Genomic DNA, 15786 nt, shown 5'->3' with positions numbered 1-15786 from the left:
ATAGTAAAACTCTGCAAAGCAACTGTATTTCTGCAGCATTCTTGCTGCTCGCCTATTGATCCAGAAATCCCTGGAGTAAGTCTTGCTAGAGTTACTTATCTGTGATGCCAGATGACACTGTGAGGGTTTCAAAGATGTGTTAGGGGGTCTAGGAAGCTGTCTTTATCTTGGTTGTCCATGGGTATCCTTTATCCTTCGTGGCCAGATCTAAAGCTTCCAAGCAGCAAAGTCCTTATCTACAGGGACGGGCTGTTTGTTTTAATAAAACATGAACCAATACCAAAGGCTCCAGTAAAATTCCACTACCTCATTACATTGCAGAGTATAATGTGGACTAATATATATTAACAAAGTTAATACACCTTCATATTATAAAGACTGATTGATACAATAGTTAGGGAAGTGCATTTTCGTAACACCACATAATCACCTTTGCAGAGTGGCTGACACAAGTCAGTAAGTGCAAATTCTCCCTGGTGGCTTTCATGGGATCCACATACACAATTCCTACCTATAACTGTTTACATTACAATGTACACTCATGATTTTTAGCCCTTTGTTATATCAATAGTAATCTTTTTTTTGAGGCAGCAGCTTAGTTGTTCCTTACATGAAAGTTGGGAGCAAAGTGTCTTTGATCACCCTTTTTACCTTTCATTGAATCTTTGCCACTACTATATTGTCTTTCCTGAGCTGAGGGAACTCAGAATCACAAACAGTTTTCAAGATGTGGTCAAATCATGAATTTACACAGCAGCATAAGAATGCTTTGTTCTCTGTTTGTTTTCAAATCTCAGCATACAGGTTGTTTTTCTGAACTCTATTACACTGAAGTAAGATTTTCACAGAAACATATCATAAGTCCAAGATTTTGCTCCTGCACAGTACTAGTCAGCTTGGAGCTCATAATTTTATATCTGAAGTTGGGATGTTCTTCCCTTCTCTTCTCATCACTTCTATCTATCCAGAATGTAATCTGCCATTTTACTGCCTAGTTGTTCAGGCTCATAAGGTCCTTCTGCAGATCTTCAGTGGGCTTTTGTTCTTAAGTCCCTGAATACCTTGGTATCATCAGAAGGCAGTCACTTGAGTGTCCAGCTCTTTTTCCAAGTCATCTGTGAGTATGTAGAACAGATCCAAGCACAGATCGCTGCAGCCATGTACCTGTGACTTCTATATTACAAGTACCACACACTCGCTCCCACCCTCTGTGCTCCATTTTTAACCAGTTATTCATTCTAAGACACTTGGTCTTATGCCATTACTGCTTAGTTTCTTTGACAGCCTTTGTCAAAAGCCTTCTAGAAATTCCAACAGGCACTATCAGCCGGAAGACCTTCATGAGTTTTAGAAATGTTTAATAAACTACAATGTTCCAAACTCCACCTTTAACAGTGTTTTCATACATTGCTGATCAAAAGATGTAAAAGACTCTTGAGGGCAGCATCTCATTTTGGAACTGAGAAATTCATAGCTGAGAGGATTCTTTTCCCCAGAAGATTCCTGTCTGATAGCTCTAGCTTTCCCTTTCCTTTCTGGTGAGCCAAAGAGCCTATCCCAAAATCCGAGATACCTGAAGACCTGTGTTCATCTCTAGACAATAGTAAGGATAGGTCAAGCCCTTTTTCTAATCATTCCAGTACAGAACTGTGGTTCCTCTTATCACACAGTATCCCTGCTTACAGAATAATCAGCAAAACAGAGTGTAACTTTGAAGTCATGTACCAAAAAGCTTAATTTTAGACACCATCTGGAAAGACTTTTATGTTAAATAAGGTTTCCTTTTTAAGCAGAGCGGTTAGATACTGCAGTGACATTAAAGGCACTTTTAGAGGGCAAGATGTTGGCAGTTAACATCTTTTTTTCTCCCTTCAAATTTGACTAAGAACAGTTTATTTAAAAAGAAACTTGGATGTTATAGGAGGCATCTGAAAATATGCAACTATTTAGTTGTGCTACTTAACTGAGCAATCCCCATGAAATGTATGCCCACACCATATGCTAATAAAACACGGTGCTATCGGGGGAAATGTAGAGAGAGGACTGGGAACAAGAGCTCTTCCTTCGGCCTGTTATCCTGTCAGAACTCTTGAGGGATGGCCGGCTGGCCGCAACCCGAGGGTGCACCGTCATGGATGCCCTCGCCTGCCATCTTGCAGGCATTTCAACGCCAGCCCAGCCTCTCCCCCCACGGCTCGTACTGCGTTCCCGCGCGGTACTAGGCCCACACACGGGTGACAGGTCCCCAGGCGGGTGCGGACTGCGCTCCCCGGGGCTCCTCAAGGTGTCACCGCAGCAGCGGGGCCTTCCCCGCGGGGCCCCCGCCAGGCCGGGCCGGCCCGGGGTGCGCAGCGCGCCTGCGCCGCCACCGCCGCCGCGCTGGGGGCGCCTCAGTAGAGCTCTACCCGGCGCCGCCGGCGGGAGCGGCGGTGTGGCGCTGGCCAATGGGGCGGCGCGGTGCCGCGGCGGCCGCTGAGGTCAGTTCCGTTGCCGCGGTGGGCGGGGGCCGTGCTGAGGAGGTGGTGGCGGCGGGGGCTCGCCCTCGCCGGGGTAGGTATCTCAGGGCGGAGCGGGAGGACAGGAGTTGGGGTGGATGAGGATTGGCGTTGCGTTTCTTGTGCGTCTGGAGACAAGGGGAGCGGTGGCGGCTGGCGGGGCCTCCGCCTGAGAGAGGCGGCCCTTTTTTTCTCGTCGTCCTGCTCCGAGCCAGGTAAGGCTCCCTCACCCCCGGCCTGTAGCAGCCGGCTCCGCGCCGCGGCTGTCGGCTGCTCGCCGCCGCCCGCGCGGGGGGGCCGGGGGTCCCAACGGCGAGCGCGGGCTGCGGCCCCCGGCGGGCTGCGCGCTGCTGCCCCCTGCGGGCCGGCGGTGGCACTGCGCGGCGGTGCGGGCGGAGCCGCCTCCCTGGCGGCGGCGGCGGTGGTAGCGGCGGGCGGAGGTCTGCACGGCCTGCGGAGGGTCCGACACCCGGCCGTCCGCCTGCGCCCGGGCAGCGGCGGGTCTCGGCCTCTGGAAACGGGCCCTGGGCGAGGGAGGTCTCTCTTCACCGGAGAGGTGGCAGCACTTCTGCGTGGGTGGGCTGGATGCCCAGGAAATGGGATTTTTTGATGTTGGCTGCTGTCTCGTGGACGCCATCAGGCTGCTTTAGACCCGACCGGACTGTAAAGCTGTTGTCCAGGTTTATCATCTTGGCCTTCTTCCTGAAGAAAAGAAGCTTTCGGGTTAGTAACTGTATTTACTGAGCAAAATAGAACATCCTGTGTTTTGTATGTAAATTTTGTTCTTTAGAGTTTATGGGCATAATACTCTTTTAATTAAATCCTGCATTAAATTTTGTTGTGAGAGAATCGATCATAAAAAAGTATTGCATTGGACACTTAAGGTAATTTAGATGTATAAAATTACTTGGATTTCTTCTACATAAATGATCCAGTGTTATCACAGATGTAGCCAAAATATCCTTAAACATACGTTTAATTAAAAAAGTATGTTTTAGCAGTAAGACGACTAATGGTATTCCACAGAATTTTGGTAGCATTCTCTTCTGCATTGTTAGTATGGTAAAAGGTTATAGTCAAGGCCCTTTTTTTGTAGATACTTATGTATGTGGCTAAATTTAGCAGGAATTAAATCTGTAGAAATCAATTTCAGTGTGTACATGAGTGATTTGAGAATAGGGCACGGAGGAATATGTACTTTTCAATGGGACTTTCCCCCTTCCTCTCCCATTTTCTTCAGTGCCATACCTCCTTGCTTTATTGCTTACAGGCCTTAAAGCGGAGAGTAAAGTAATGCTAAATACTATTCAGCATGCATTGGATATACAGAGAATTTTTTTAAATGGTTATAAATTACGTGAAGTGCTGAAATGTGCAGCATAAATTTAAAAGTTGGTCATACATGTAATGATAAACAACTATATAAACATCTCTGAGCACTTTCTAAAATGCTACTTTTGATGTAGCAGTTATTTGAGAATGCGTTGCTTAGGTTATTGCAAGAAGACCACCAAGCAATTGAATATGTCAGAAATATGTATCTTTCAGATACAAATAAAGCTAGGCCTCGGTCCTAGAGCCACAGAGAAGCAGACCTCCATTTCAGTAGAATACTGTATAGTGCATATATGTACCTGCTTTCTTACAATGCCAAGAAATGTCAATAGATTGGACAATGTTTCACCTATGCATTTGAAAAATGGTGATTTACTTTTAATCAGTATTTTGCATAACTGTATTATAAGTAGTAAAAATTTTGAATGTAATTACTTTTTTTCTGTAGAGTGAAATAACTGTATATTTTATAATAAAAATAAGCTCTAAAAACCTGGTGCATGTCTTTGCTGTTCTTAATTCTCTGCATTAACATTCCTCATACATTTTGATGGAAAAATTTCATGTGAATTTCAGATACCAAAAGTGTTATGACTGTGATTAGCTCTTATTGTGAAACAAAATGTCTTTTTTATAAGAGATAATTGTAGATAAAATGTCTTTGGTGTATTTGAATAATTTGTTTTTCATACAAAATCAATTCTTTCAATTAATATGTTAGACTTGAGTGAAGCACTTTGGATGTCTCTCAGTCATTAGGCCTAAAGTTAGTGACTGATAATTGGCGGCTACACAGTTGGGTCTGTAGAACAGTTAACTCTGCTTAACAGAGATAGTCAATTGATGTTAAATGTAATATGTGGCATATATATAATTGTAAAATACAAACAAGATAATTTTAAGCTTATATAAAGATTTAAGTTTTTCACAGAGACTCAAATTCTACACACTGCATCTTCCTGATACAGTGATGCACAGTGTCTTCGAATTCTGTTTAAACTTCTCTTAGGAGATGACTTATATGGGCTTTTTAATACTAAAGGAGGCCTTGATTGTTGGATGCAGTCTTTGAACTTAGTGTCCAAGATGAAGTAAGGTCTTATTTGATCACACATGATAAATGCACGCTACTTGTCACAGCATTTCATTGATAGCAGTGTGTAATTTGAGATTAAAGAGGGAGCTAAAAGACTGGAAAATAAGTATTTTTCTTTGAAATGATGAACAAAGTATTAATGCATTTCAAGTAAATGGAAGTTTCAAGAGAATAGAATAATGGGAAGATACTGGCAATTCCTGTCTGACAATGGCCACATCAGTGGTCTGTAATCTACTGCAGTGCAAAAACCCTTGTACTAGATTAATTTAGCCTAGTCAGGCTGCAGGGGATGTTTCTGTCTATTTTTCTTGTTTTTAATTGGTCTTTGTTTTCTAACCTTTATGTGAATGTGATATCCACTGTTTGGAGTGTCTTTTGACTCCTGCAGATCTGTTTATCTCTGTGTCTTGAGTAGCAAGGTTGAAGACAAACTAGTGTTGTGTGACAGGTGGGAATGCTTCCTTTTATTAAATGTCCCATTTTCTAATGTCACTGAATTGCAGGTGTTTGGTAAGAGGAGTGAATGAGAAAGTTTGGTTTATCTTCCTTCTGTTTTCCTTTTTCCATGTGTTTCTTAAGTTTCTGCTTCCAGTTTTTTTCAAAACTAGGGCCTCTACTTTTTTTTTTTTTTCCCAATTTTTCCTAACTCGGATACCTTACTGTATTTCTTAAGTATTTTTACAAACTTTTTTCTGAATCCATTCCTGTAAAGACAGTGACTGGAATTGCTTTTAACACTTGTAGTATCTCTTACTTTATTGTTCATCTATCCTGTTCTTTTGTTTGACAGTCAGACTCCATGTAAACTTTTCAGGTCTTCCTTTAATGGTATCTTTGGATTGTTCTGTGTGCTCTGCATTTGATTGTAACTTGAAAAATCGAGTATGTATCTTTTAATTAAATCTTCTTTTAAATATCAAAACAAATCTTCAGGGGAATTTCCCCCTCCTCCTCCCTGCATCTGTGGCTAAAACAGTGTTGATAACACAACAGTGTTTTGCCTGTTGCTGAGCAGTGTTTGCACAATGTCAAGGTTTTCTCCCCCCTCCCCCGCCTCTGCTGCAGTGAGTAGGCATGGGGTGAGCAAAAGACTGGGGGACATACCGCTGAGACAGCTGACAAGAATTGGTCAAGGGGATAGTCCATACCATATTAATGTCATGCTCAGCAATGAAAACGGGAAGAGGAAGGGGAGAGGGGGGTTGGCTTCCAAGGTGACTGTTGCTTAGAGGCTGACCAGGCATCAGTCTGCTTGTGGAAGGTGGTGAGTGATTTCCTTTGCGTCATCTCCCCACCTCTTTCCTTCACCTATTAAACTGCCTTTGTCCTGACCCATAAGCTTTCTTGCTCTCTTTCTCTGGTTCACTCCCCTATTCCTAGTCAGGGAGGGGTGAGGAGCTGGTGAGCGGCTGTGTGGCTGCTTGGCTGCTGGCTAGGATCAACCCACCACACATCTGAAATGCAGTCACAGTAGCTCCAGCAGTGTTTGAAACCTGGATTCTAGCAACATGGTATTTGTCACAGGGCTGAATGAAAGCTTGGTTTTGGGGTTATATGCCTAATTGTTTTCACTTTCATATATAAAGCTGTTTGAGTTAGGAATGTTTAGCCTGTTCTTTGAATTATCTCTGGTAAATTTTTCTAGTGTCCTCTTGGACTGAGCAACCCAGATCTGTCTGGTAAATTGAAGCATTCTTAAAATGTTTGACAGTGTTTCTTGTACTTCCTTGTTCTTTAAAGGTGGTGGATCCTTTTTCATATCCTATAAGGTGAAGTTTACAGTGTTAAAAAACATAAGAAAACTGTCTGTGTCTTTAATATTATTTTTTGTAGTCAAGGATGTTGATGGCAGAAAGTGCTCTATGCTTATCTTTTGGTCAGTTCATATGGAGTGCAGTTTCAGTATCAACAGGTAGTGGTTAACAGCAAGAAAAAAAAGTATTTATTTAATGTCACCCTTTCCATCAAATGCAATTTTAGTTCTTTCTTAAAGCTGTGTAGAAATCTTTAAAGTATCTTTGGTCTGGATCTTGAGCTTATCAAGAACTATTATCTTTCTCATTAAATAAAACACTGGATCTCCTGCAATCACAATTGTGTGTCAACAAGATTCATCCGAAGTCTAAGTAGTGGTATTAGCAGGGGAAGAATGGTTCATCTGACACTACCAGAAACACTTGTTTTACTTTCTTCTTTAGAATCTGGATAATACAGGGCATAATGTTACCAATATTAGAATCCTTTAAAAAAAAAAAAAAAAAAGTATCTTCAGGTCATGATACAGCAGTTATGTATACTTTCCTGCTTTCTGGGAGGCTGCCACTGATTTGTTTTTCATATCGGGATATAGAGGTTTTTCATATGGGATGTAGAGCTGCCTGCATTGCAATGAGAAGAGATTACTACAGTCCTAAGAACTACCTACTGAGGAGTTTTACAAGTGTGCAGCCATCCATCTGCTAGAGCGAAAAGCCCATTATGTTGTTCCTAATGAGTTTTCTAACATTTTTACTGTTGTTTGAGGTTTAATCAGCATACATGCTCTTTGCAGAGCCCCATCTTTAGGACCGTGTTCCTATAGCAGCTAGGGATATTGGCAGATGAATCACAGAGTGATGCAAGAAAAACTTTCTGGATCAGATGCTTACTCCTTTGAAGCCATTGTGGAGATGTACCATAGTGTAAACTTTTCCTCATTCATGTAGGACTATTGTAATAGGATGCTACTTGGGTGATCTCAGCACTGTGCTTTTGGAGCCCAAATCAGGTACTGCTCTCTGTAGTTAGACTTGGAGAGGAACTGGATTTCAGAAGCAGAACATTCTGTAGGATGTTTTGAAATCTAAAGGACTCTAGAAATAACCTTATGAAATAAGGTCTATATGTGAATGCAGATCCGTACAACAGTATGTCTGTAAGAAAGAATGTTTGGAAGGAAAGATGTTGAGTAGATTTTACTTGTTGCTGTTAGCTTTGGACTTTGTTTTGTTTTATGTATGTCTCAAAAGGCTAATTTAGTTGTTTATTTTCCAAATAACAGTGGTCTTATAGTCTTGGCAAAAGCTTAAAGGCTGAAATCTTATTCATGTTAAATATGTAAAAGAGATGGTAGGAGCTCTGGAACCCGTGGGGCCAAATATGTTGCACAAGTTAATGTGGTGGTTTTACACTGATATTACTGTTCTCCCTCTGCCTTCTGTTGCATTGTTTATTTTGCTTGATTGACACATTCTGTATTATTAGGATGAAGTGAATTATTTATATGCTTGTCCACATACATAGAAGTGATTACACTGTGATATTAATAGAGGTGAAAGTCATTAATTATGCAGCCGCAGATTGTTTTGACTTCATTACTTTGAGAACATGTGAAGTATAAATGACATCTTGTTATGAATTAGTGTTCCAAGACTGTTTGGATCTGAAATATTGGCACTGATTAGAAAAGAACTTCCTTCTGTACTTCAGGAGTTTCCATGCTAACTTAAAAATCCTTATATTTAAAAAAAACCTCATAATTCTGTAGTTCTAGTAACTGTTGTAGTCACTCTCCTTTTTCCTTCTGGGATTCACAAATGAGTGGCGTTTGCAGTGTTTCATAATATAACTTCCTGTGTTAAGGGCTGCATATGAACTGCAATCATACTCTGCTACTCAGTTCTGTTACCAAGTGTCTGTCTTGTTAGGCTTTTAGATACATTTCTTAAATGTAAAATTTTTCATGACATGGAAGAAATATCATGAACTCTTTAGGTTTTGACGCATAGCAGATAATTTTATAAATTTATGAACACTTTGAATAAGAGTAAACGTTAAAGGATTATTTGATTGGGTTTTGCTTAGAGTTAATGGTTATATGTGCAGGATACAATCAGTGGTATATTAACAGTAGATTTGCACTCTGTAATTCAGATGTAGTCTACTAATAGTTTAATTATTAGTTCATTGTTATTTTGATGATCAGTGAATCGTAACTGACTTAATCTTCTGCTTTTTATTCTTTAGTGCTGCAAGTCAAGTGATTAAAATAAGAACATGGAATATAATATGGATGCAGTTCCTTGAGCACCGTTTCTACCGAAATGTATATTCTGCAGATTGGTGGCCTGAATGATTGATTGATAAGCAGCATACACAAGACTGATAGCAAGAAAACATTCTGTCTGTTGCTGCTCTGTTTGACAAAACTGGTGCGGAGTCACATCTTCTGAAATGCAGTTGAAAAAAATGAGGGAAATTTTACCAAGATTGTACCCTGGCCAAGTTAATGATAAAAATAATTCCTTAACGACATCCCCAAAGCAATATTCTGAGGATAAAACACATCCATCAAAAAGGGATGATGACCAGAACTGCTGTTACCAAGGGACTGAGGCTGAGAACAATAAGTTTTCACTGATAAGCTGTACAAAATGCAGAAGTTTTCAGAAATTTTCAGTGCAAGATAGAGAAAAGCATAAGAAGCTTGGGTGGACTCAAGACAAAAATTTCATCTGCAAGAAGTGCAGTCATATTACACCACCAGCTTTCCATTTTGTTCCTGAGGGTGCCAATGCTCTGGACTTCGAAAAACATGGAAAAAAGCCTCCAAGTAAAACCCAGAAAACATTTAGAGTTAAAAACTTTCTGCCAGGTAAATACTACTGTGACAAGTGTAGATTTTCAACAAAGGATCCTTTACAGTATAAAAAGCATGTAGGTCAACATGAAGAAATTAAATTTATTTGTTCCCACTGTAGTTACGTATCCTACACCAAAGGAGAATTCCAGAGGCATTTGGTGAAACACACTGGAACTTTTCCGTATCAGTGTGAATACTGTGAATATGGTGCTGTTAGACATGACTATATAGTAAAACATACGAGAAGAGTACATGAAACACCCACAAAACGTCTGTCAAATAGTATTGTAAACCACAAGCAAAAGAAGCGAATTCAAAGCACTTTATTTGAAAAGCAGAAATATGATAAAATTCCTTTTCAGAATAAACTTTCAAATTCATTTTCAAACATGGTTTGTGAGATTCCAGATAAAGTAACTAAAACAGTCTGTTCATCTCATGATGTAGACTGCAGCGTAGTCACAGCATTGGTCCAGGATAAAACAATACTGGAGCCATCTGAAATAAGCGTATGTGAGAATCAAAGTTTTGAAGTTGAGGTTTATTCTCCAAAAACGGAGCCTTTACAACCTGGAATGCCTTTAACAGTAATTGCACCATCTGAACTTGTAGTTCCTTCTAACTGTTTAGCTCAGATAGTAGAAATTAAAATAGTGAATGGAGCACAACAGTTGGTTCTTAAACTAATTCCTATGAAAGAATCAACGTACAAACCTGTGAATGGTGCTGAAGAGGAACTTGAGAATCAAGGTATAGAACGATCTGCAGAAGGAAAAAAACAATCTTCTATATCTCACAATGAGTTACTAACCATGGAAGTGAATGTAGACAAATTATCCAGTGTTAGTAACCAGCTTAATTTGGATAGTACTTACGACAAGAATTCTGAATGTCTTTGTTTTTCTGATTCTCAACTCTCAGACTGTGACTCTGTATCTATACAGAGGGAAGATGCATCAAAATTATGCTTTCATTTGGTGAAGGGTATTGATGTCCATTCAGGTGTTATAGAACTTTGTTCTCCATCTCTGGTGATGAATAGTACTGAAAAAAAAAGTGATCTTAAATCCTTAAGGTGGGAAGTAGATGGAAAAAATAACTTACATTATGACTTGTATTGTTATGAAGAAGCTGTGGATATACCCGCTCAAAAATATGCTGCTATTTCTGAAGATAAAAGTTCCAAGAACATTTCAGTAGAGGCTCCTCAGGAGGGCAAAAATTCCTCTTCCTTCGAGGTCTTTAAACAAAAGGATATATTGCCTCTAAAGAGGGATGACAAAGAATGTAGGAGTCTTCCAGTCAGCTCTACAGAAACACCTTTAGTTGGTAAAGGTTTTGATGAAAAATGTATTATGTCATCTGAAGCAGGAAAAAACTTACATGTCACTAAAACTCCACATAGTGAGGACATGACTTTTGGCTTTAGCAAAGTAAAGAGAGCTGAAACCATACATCAAAAGAACAATCTTCTTCTGGAATCATTAGAACTACAGAAGATGGAAGATAAAGGCAACCCTCTTGAAGGACCTGTTATTTCGTCTGTATTTTCTCTTAGCTCTGGGGCTGAAAATGTTCCAGAGGGCGTCAGATGGGATGATACAACATGTAATAAAAAGTCCGCAACATTGCTGTGTAGAAAGATCGCTCAGCTCATGTCCACTGCTGAATCTAACATGAAATCCATGCCTTCAAGATGTCAAGCTTCTACCAAAAAGGTGCTTTTCCCTCAAGAAAATTCAGCAAGCTGTGAGAAAGTTGTTCCTGTCCCTGAGGTGGAACAGTCTGCATCTTTGCCTCAAGTGCGTGGTGGAAGCAGTGTGATTGGTAATGAAGGACACAGTAAAGATCAGTTGCTTACCTTTGCAAGAACATCTTCATTACCAGTGATTGGTAATGAAGGACACAGTAAAGATCAGTTGCTTACCTTTGCAAGAACATCTAAAAGCAGGGTAAATAAAAATTCCCATATCGCTACTCCAGTGTTTATCCCCAAAGGGACAATGCTGAGAGTGCTGAATGCTACTAGCAGTCAAAACTCAAATGGACTAGAAAACAGGAGTGAAGCATCAGCTCCTTCGGTGTATTGCAATGAAATGTTTCTGCCTCGTCCGGTTCCTGTCAGTGTTTCTGAGACACTTAGCAGTAGTTTGCCATGTTTGCCTAATCAGAGTGAACCGAACGCTCAGTCCCAAAGTGTATCGCTCAGGCAAAGACCAAGACGAGAGGCAAGTGTTAAAAATAATAGCAAGAAAACTGGTGTACTGTTTCAGAAAAGCAGTGATGGGAGTAAACAAAGCAAACCCTATTCAAAAAGACAACTAGGTCCCAAAATTAAGATGAAACATGTACGCTTCAGGGAACTTCCTAAGAGGAAAACAAGAACTCAGTCAGAAACCAGTTCAAGTTCTGACATGTCATATCTGTTGACGGCAAGGCGTCTTCGGCTTGTCCCTCTGAGAATGAATCAGTTGATAAAATGCCCTCGTCGTAACCAGCCTGTTGTGGTACTAAACCATCCTGATGTTGACTCACCAGAGATAATTAATGTCATGAAGACTATCAACAAGTATAAAGGTCAAGTTCTGAAAGTAGTTCTATCAGAAAGGACAAGTAGTTGTCTTGGTGTCAGACGTTACCGAAAGCGTCTTACTCTTCAGAATGCTGAGACAGGAAACCAAGCAAAAAAGCAGAGTATGCTAAAAATGAAACTAAAAAAGACCCATAAAAACAACTACCAGGTAGTAGAAACTTCACCAGCTGAAACACTTCAGTGTATGTTTAAGTGTTGGTTTTGTGGAAGAGTATATATGGACCAAGAAGAATGGATAAGTCATGGACAGAGGCACTTGATAGAAGCAACCAAGGGTTGGGATGTTCTTTCTCTTTCTGCAAAAAAGAATTAAGTGAGAGACTAGTGGGGGTTTCCCCTCTTAATAACTGCCACTAACTTCCTTGGAAAGGAAGGCAAATAACTGCTTTATTTTGCCAAAAGGTCTCTACTGTTAGCAAAGTGGAAAGGAGAGCAGAGTTATAGAGATACAGAGAAGCTGATAGTGAGGATTAAGCACTACTTTGCACTCTCATGTTTGAAATTTGTGTTGTAGGTCAACTTCATCTGTTCCATAGGAGAAATTTGAAGATTTGCTATGCAAACATATTTCTAGTTACCATTCTCTGTGCTAGGATACTGTACTGTATCTGGTTTGTGCTAAGTCTGTAGGTATTAAAATCTTAGATGATGAGATCTTTGTGAATCTAACAGGATTTAGTTTGCTTTATTACAGCAGTGTTTCAGAGATTGGGCATATGTGTACTGAAAAGCACTCGATCTTCTGTGGGCAGCCAGTATATATCATAGGTGTTAGTGGCAAATTAAGCACCATGCATAAAAAGTAAAACTTAAATGCAAGTACTCTGTTTCAGTGAAACAAAAATATTTTTGCTGACTTCAGAGGAGATACAAGGGTGTAAATTAAGAATCTGTGGGATCTGAGTTACTCCCACTAGGTCAGATAGCACTAAAAAGTTTAATTTTGTTTAGTACTTAGGCTGTACCTAGCCTGTATTGCATAGATGCGAGAAACAGAGCAGAACTCTTGTCGGCTTTCTGTACCATCTTTGTTCTGAACAGGCAGAGCCGGAGATATTACCAGGCTTGGACCAATACAAGCTTTCCTCTATAAGGTCCCAAGGCTGTTCTGAAATCTAAAGAAGTAACAGCCAAACATAAACCCTCTACCACCGTGTGCGTGTAGCCTGACAGAAACACATTTGCAAAATTGGGCATTTGGTTACAACTGTAGTCCGTGTGTTAATGCTCATTTACAGGGGAACTTGCTGAAGATGAAGACTTTTCAAAATGAAAGACTATGTTGCACAACTTTTACATTGGTAGTGTTGAACCAGATTTTCAGTGCAATCTTTCATCCTCCTTAATCTTAAGAATTTAGATGTTAGAATATATATTTTTGTAGGCCTCAATTCATACAAGCATGTGCCTAGTTACATATGTATGTCAAATGTGTATCTACTGACTTCAGTGCAGTGTAAACATTGCTCAGTTGCTTAAACTCTTTCCTAAATCAGGGCCAAATGTCAAGTTTTTAGTGAAGAGGAGAGATGGATGATACTGAAGTCTAATGTTTCTGTACATGAATAACAGATGTTTTTTCTTCATGTTGTCAATTTTAAATAATTTAAAAATTATATAGAACGAACTATATTGAAGCACATGCTTACAATTAAAATAACTTCTTATGTTCTTACAGATAAGAAGAACAATAGCCACTCTAATGCTGGATGTGTGTTCTATGTTTGAACTGGGACTACTCTTGAAAAACTGGTAGTTCCTAACTCTTTTCATTGTTGGTGCATTTTTGTAACAGTTTAAGCTGGGAATATTTTTTTATATACTCCAGCAGATTATACATTGTTTTGATAAAGTATGTATTGTATCTGTATTGAAATGTAAAAATTTTAAAACTACATCTGGCTGAGGCTTATTTTCAGAACCAGTTAAAACATTGCTTTCCAGTCATTTTGCAATACAGTGTTAAAATCCTTCAGAAAGTTGGTGCTTTGCCAGATCTTTTTCATCATGTACGCATGGAAAAATTTTGTATAATTTGTATCAAACTAATCTATTCCACAGAACAAACTTCCTTTTGTCTGTTTTGTCAATAATAATGAAACAACAGTTCTCATTTTGTATTCAAATGGAATTATATTTTTTTAGGTGGGTACAGTAGAGGGTTTTTTCACTTCATATACTTTGATGCCAAACCTAACAGTACTCTTTGCATTTTCAATTGTGAAAATAGCTTTCATTTTAAAATTCTGGCATATCACATACAATAAATATGGAAATTGTTCACATAAGAAAAAAACATGGTTAAAATTCCTCCTTTGTTTTAACTCTTTCAGTCCAGGTCATGTTTGAATTAATTTTGTTTTTGTAGAAGCTACTAAATAAATAGTTTCGAATTTGCTTTGTAAGAGTTTTCACTGGCAAAATTAGAACATTCCTCATGGAAGCTGTACTGGGGGGCGGGGAAATGCTCCTCAGCATTATAAACTAGGTGTTTAAGTATATTAGTAATGCTTGTTTTTTGCAAGCAAGTTTACTGTTTTAGTAAACATTTGCAAAACTTTGTATGTCACTGACATAATCTGCTACCTAAATTGCTAGGCTGTGGTTTTTTTCATGGGTTTAATTCAGAATTTTTTTTTTTAACATAAAAACTTTTGTAAAAGTTAAGGTGGCTGTGAAACTCTTAAAGCAGATTACGTCTTGCCTCTTTTCCTTTCTGTGAGCTCTGCCAAACTCTACTTAGCAGCTTCTGTTTCATTAATTTTCATTCTTATTATTAGATAATGTCGTGTCAGAATAATTTCCTTCAAATTTAACAGTCTTAGTGGTTTGAGATAATTATAATGAATGCCCTCTTGCATTTTGATGCAGCATTGAGAAATAAAAAGGTTGTAAGGAAATAACAGCCAACTGCTAAATTTTTTTTTTAGAGCAAGTTGTGCTGCTGCACACTACGTCATAATTTGGGTTGGAATGTCATGTTTTAGGCTTTAATACTTTTATTCTTCTTGTTCCTGTTCTGTAAGGATAAAGTAACCAAGGTTGCTTTCTTGGTATATTCCAATTACATAGTCCAACTTTTGAGTGTGCTTAGAAAGGAAGGTTGTGGATGCTGAAGTTTGTCTTTCGTATTTATAATGAATTTAGTTAAGCTAAACTGAAATTATATGAATAATATTTTTTTTTTCTGGAAAAATATCACCTCATCATCTTTGATACACACTGGAACATATTTTCTTGCTGAGTTTGAAGTGTATCTACTGTTCCTACTGATGATTTTTATCTCCGTATTTGCATATGGTATGAATTCAAAGGGATTGTTTGCATAATGGCCCTACTATGTAAGTGATTGACAGCTCAGATATGGAATACAACTCTCTGCTACTTAAACTAAAGAATAAGTGTTAGTTAAGTAATAGAATTTACGTAATTAAAGCTAGCTTTAGAATCCAGTCCAATACCTATGAGCATCAGCTGACACCCAGACTTCAGTGGCTGCTGAGCACAGCTTGTTATTGTGCAAACACATATGCACACCAAATGAAACTGTTAAGCAGCGAATACACAGATAAATAGCATTTCACATGTGTTTTTAAAAGCAAGAATACTTTTTTATATGACTCTAATATGCTTTAGTAGGTTT

At 39.1% G+C, this 15786-nt stretch overlaps 1 protein-coding gene across 1 annotated transcript; it reads left to right on the top strand.

Annotated features, from left to right (window-relative positions):
• Nucleotides 1–9141: 9141 nt before the first annotated feature.
• ZNF518B (zinc finger protein 518B) lies at nucleotides 9142–12456 on the top strand (the record flags this gene model as incomplete). The annotated part of the gene is made up of 1 exon (XM_081998919.1): nucleotides 9142–12456. The coding sequence occupies one exon, from the start codon at nucleotides 9142–9144 to the stop codon at nucleotides 12454–12456; it is 3315 nt and encodes a 1104-aa protein (XP_081855045.1).
• Nucleotides 12457–15786: the final 3330 nt, after the last annotated feature.

This window comes from Phaethon aethereus, assembly GCF_964289735.1.
Source record: "Phaethon aethereus genome assembly, chromosome: 4".
NCBI lineage: Eukaryota > Metazoa > Chordata > Aves > Phaethontiformes > Phaethontidae > Phaethon > Phaethon aethereus.
This window is presented reverse-complemented; position numbering and strand designations above follow the sequence as displayed.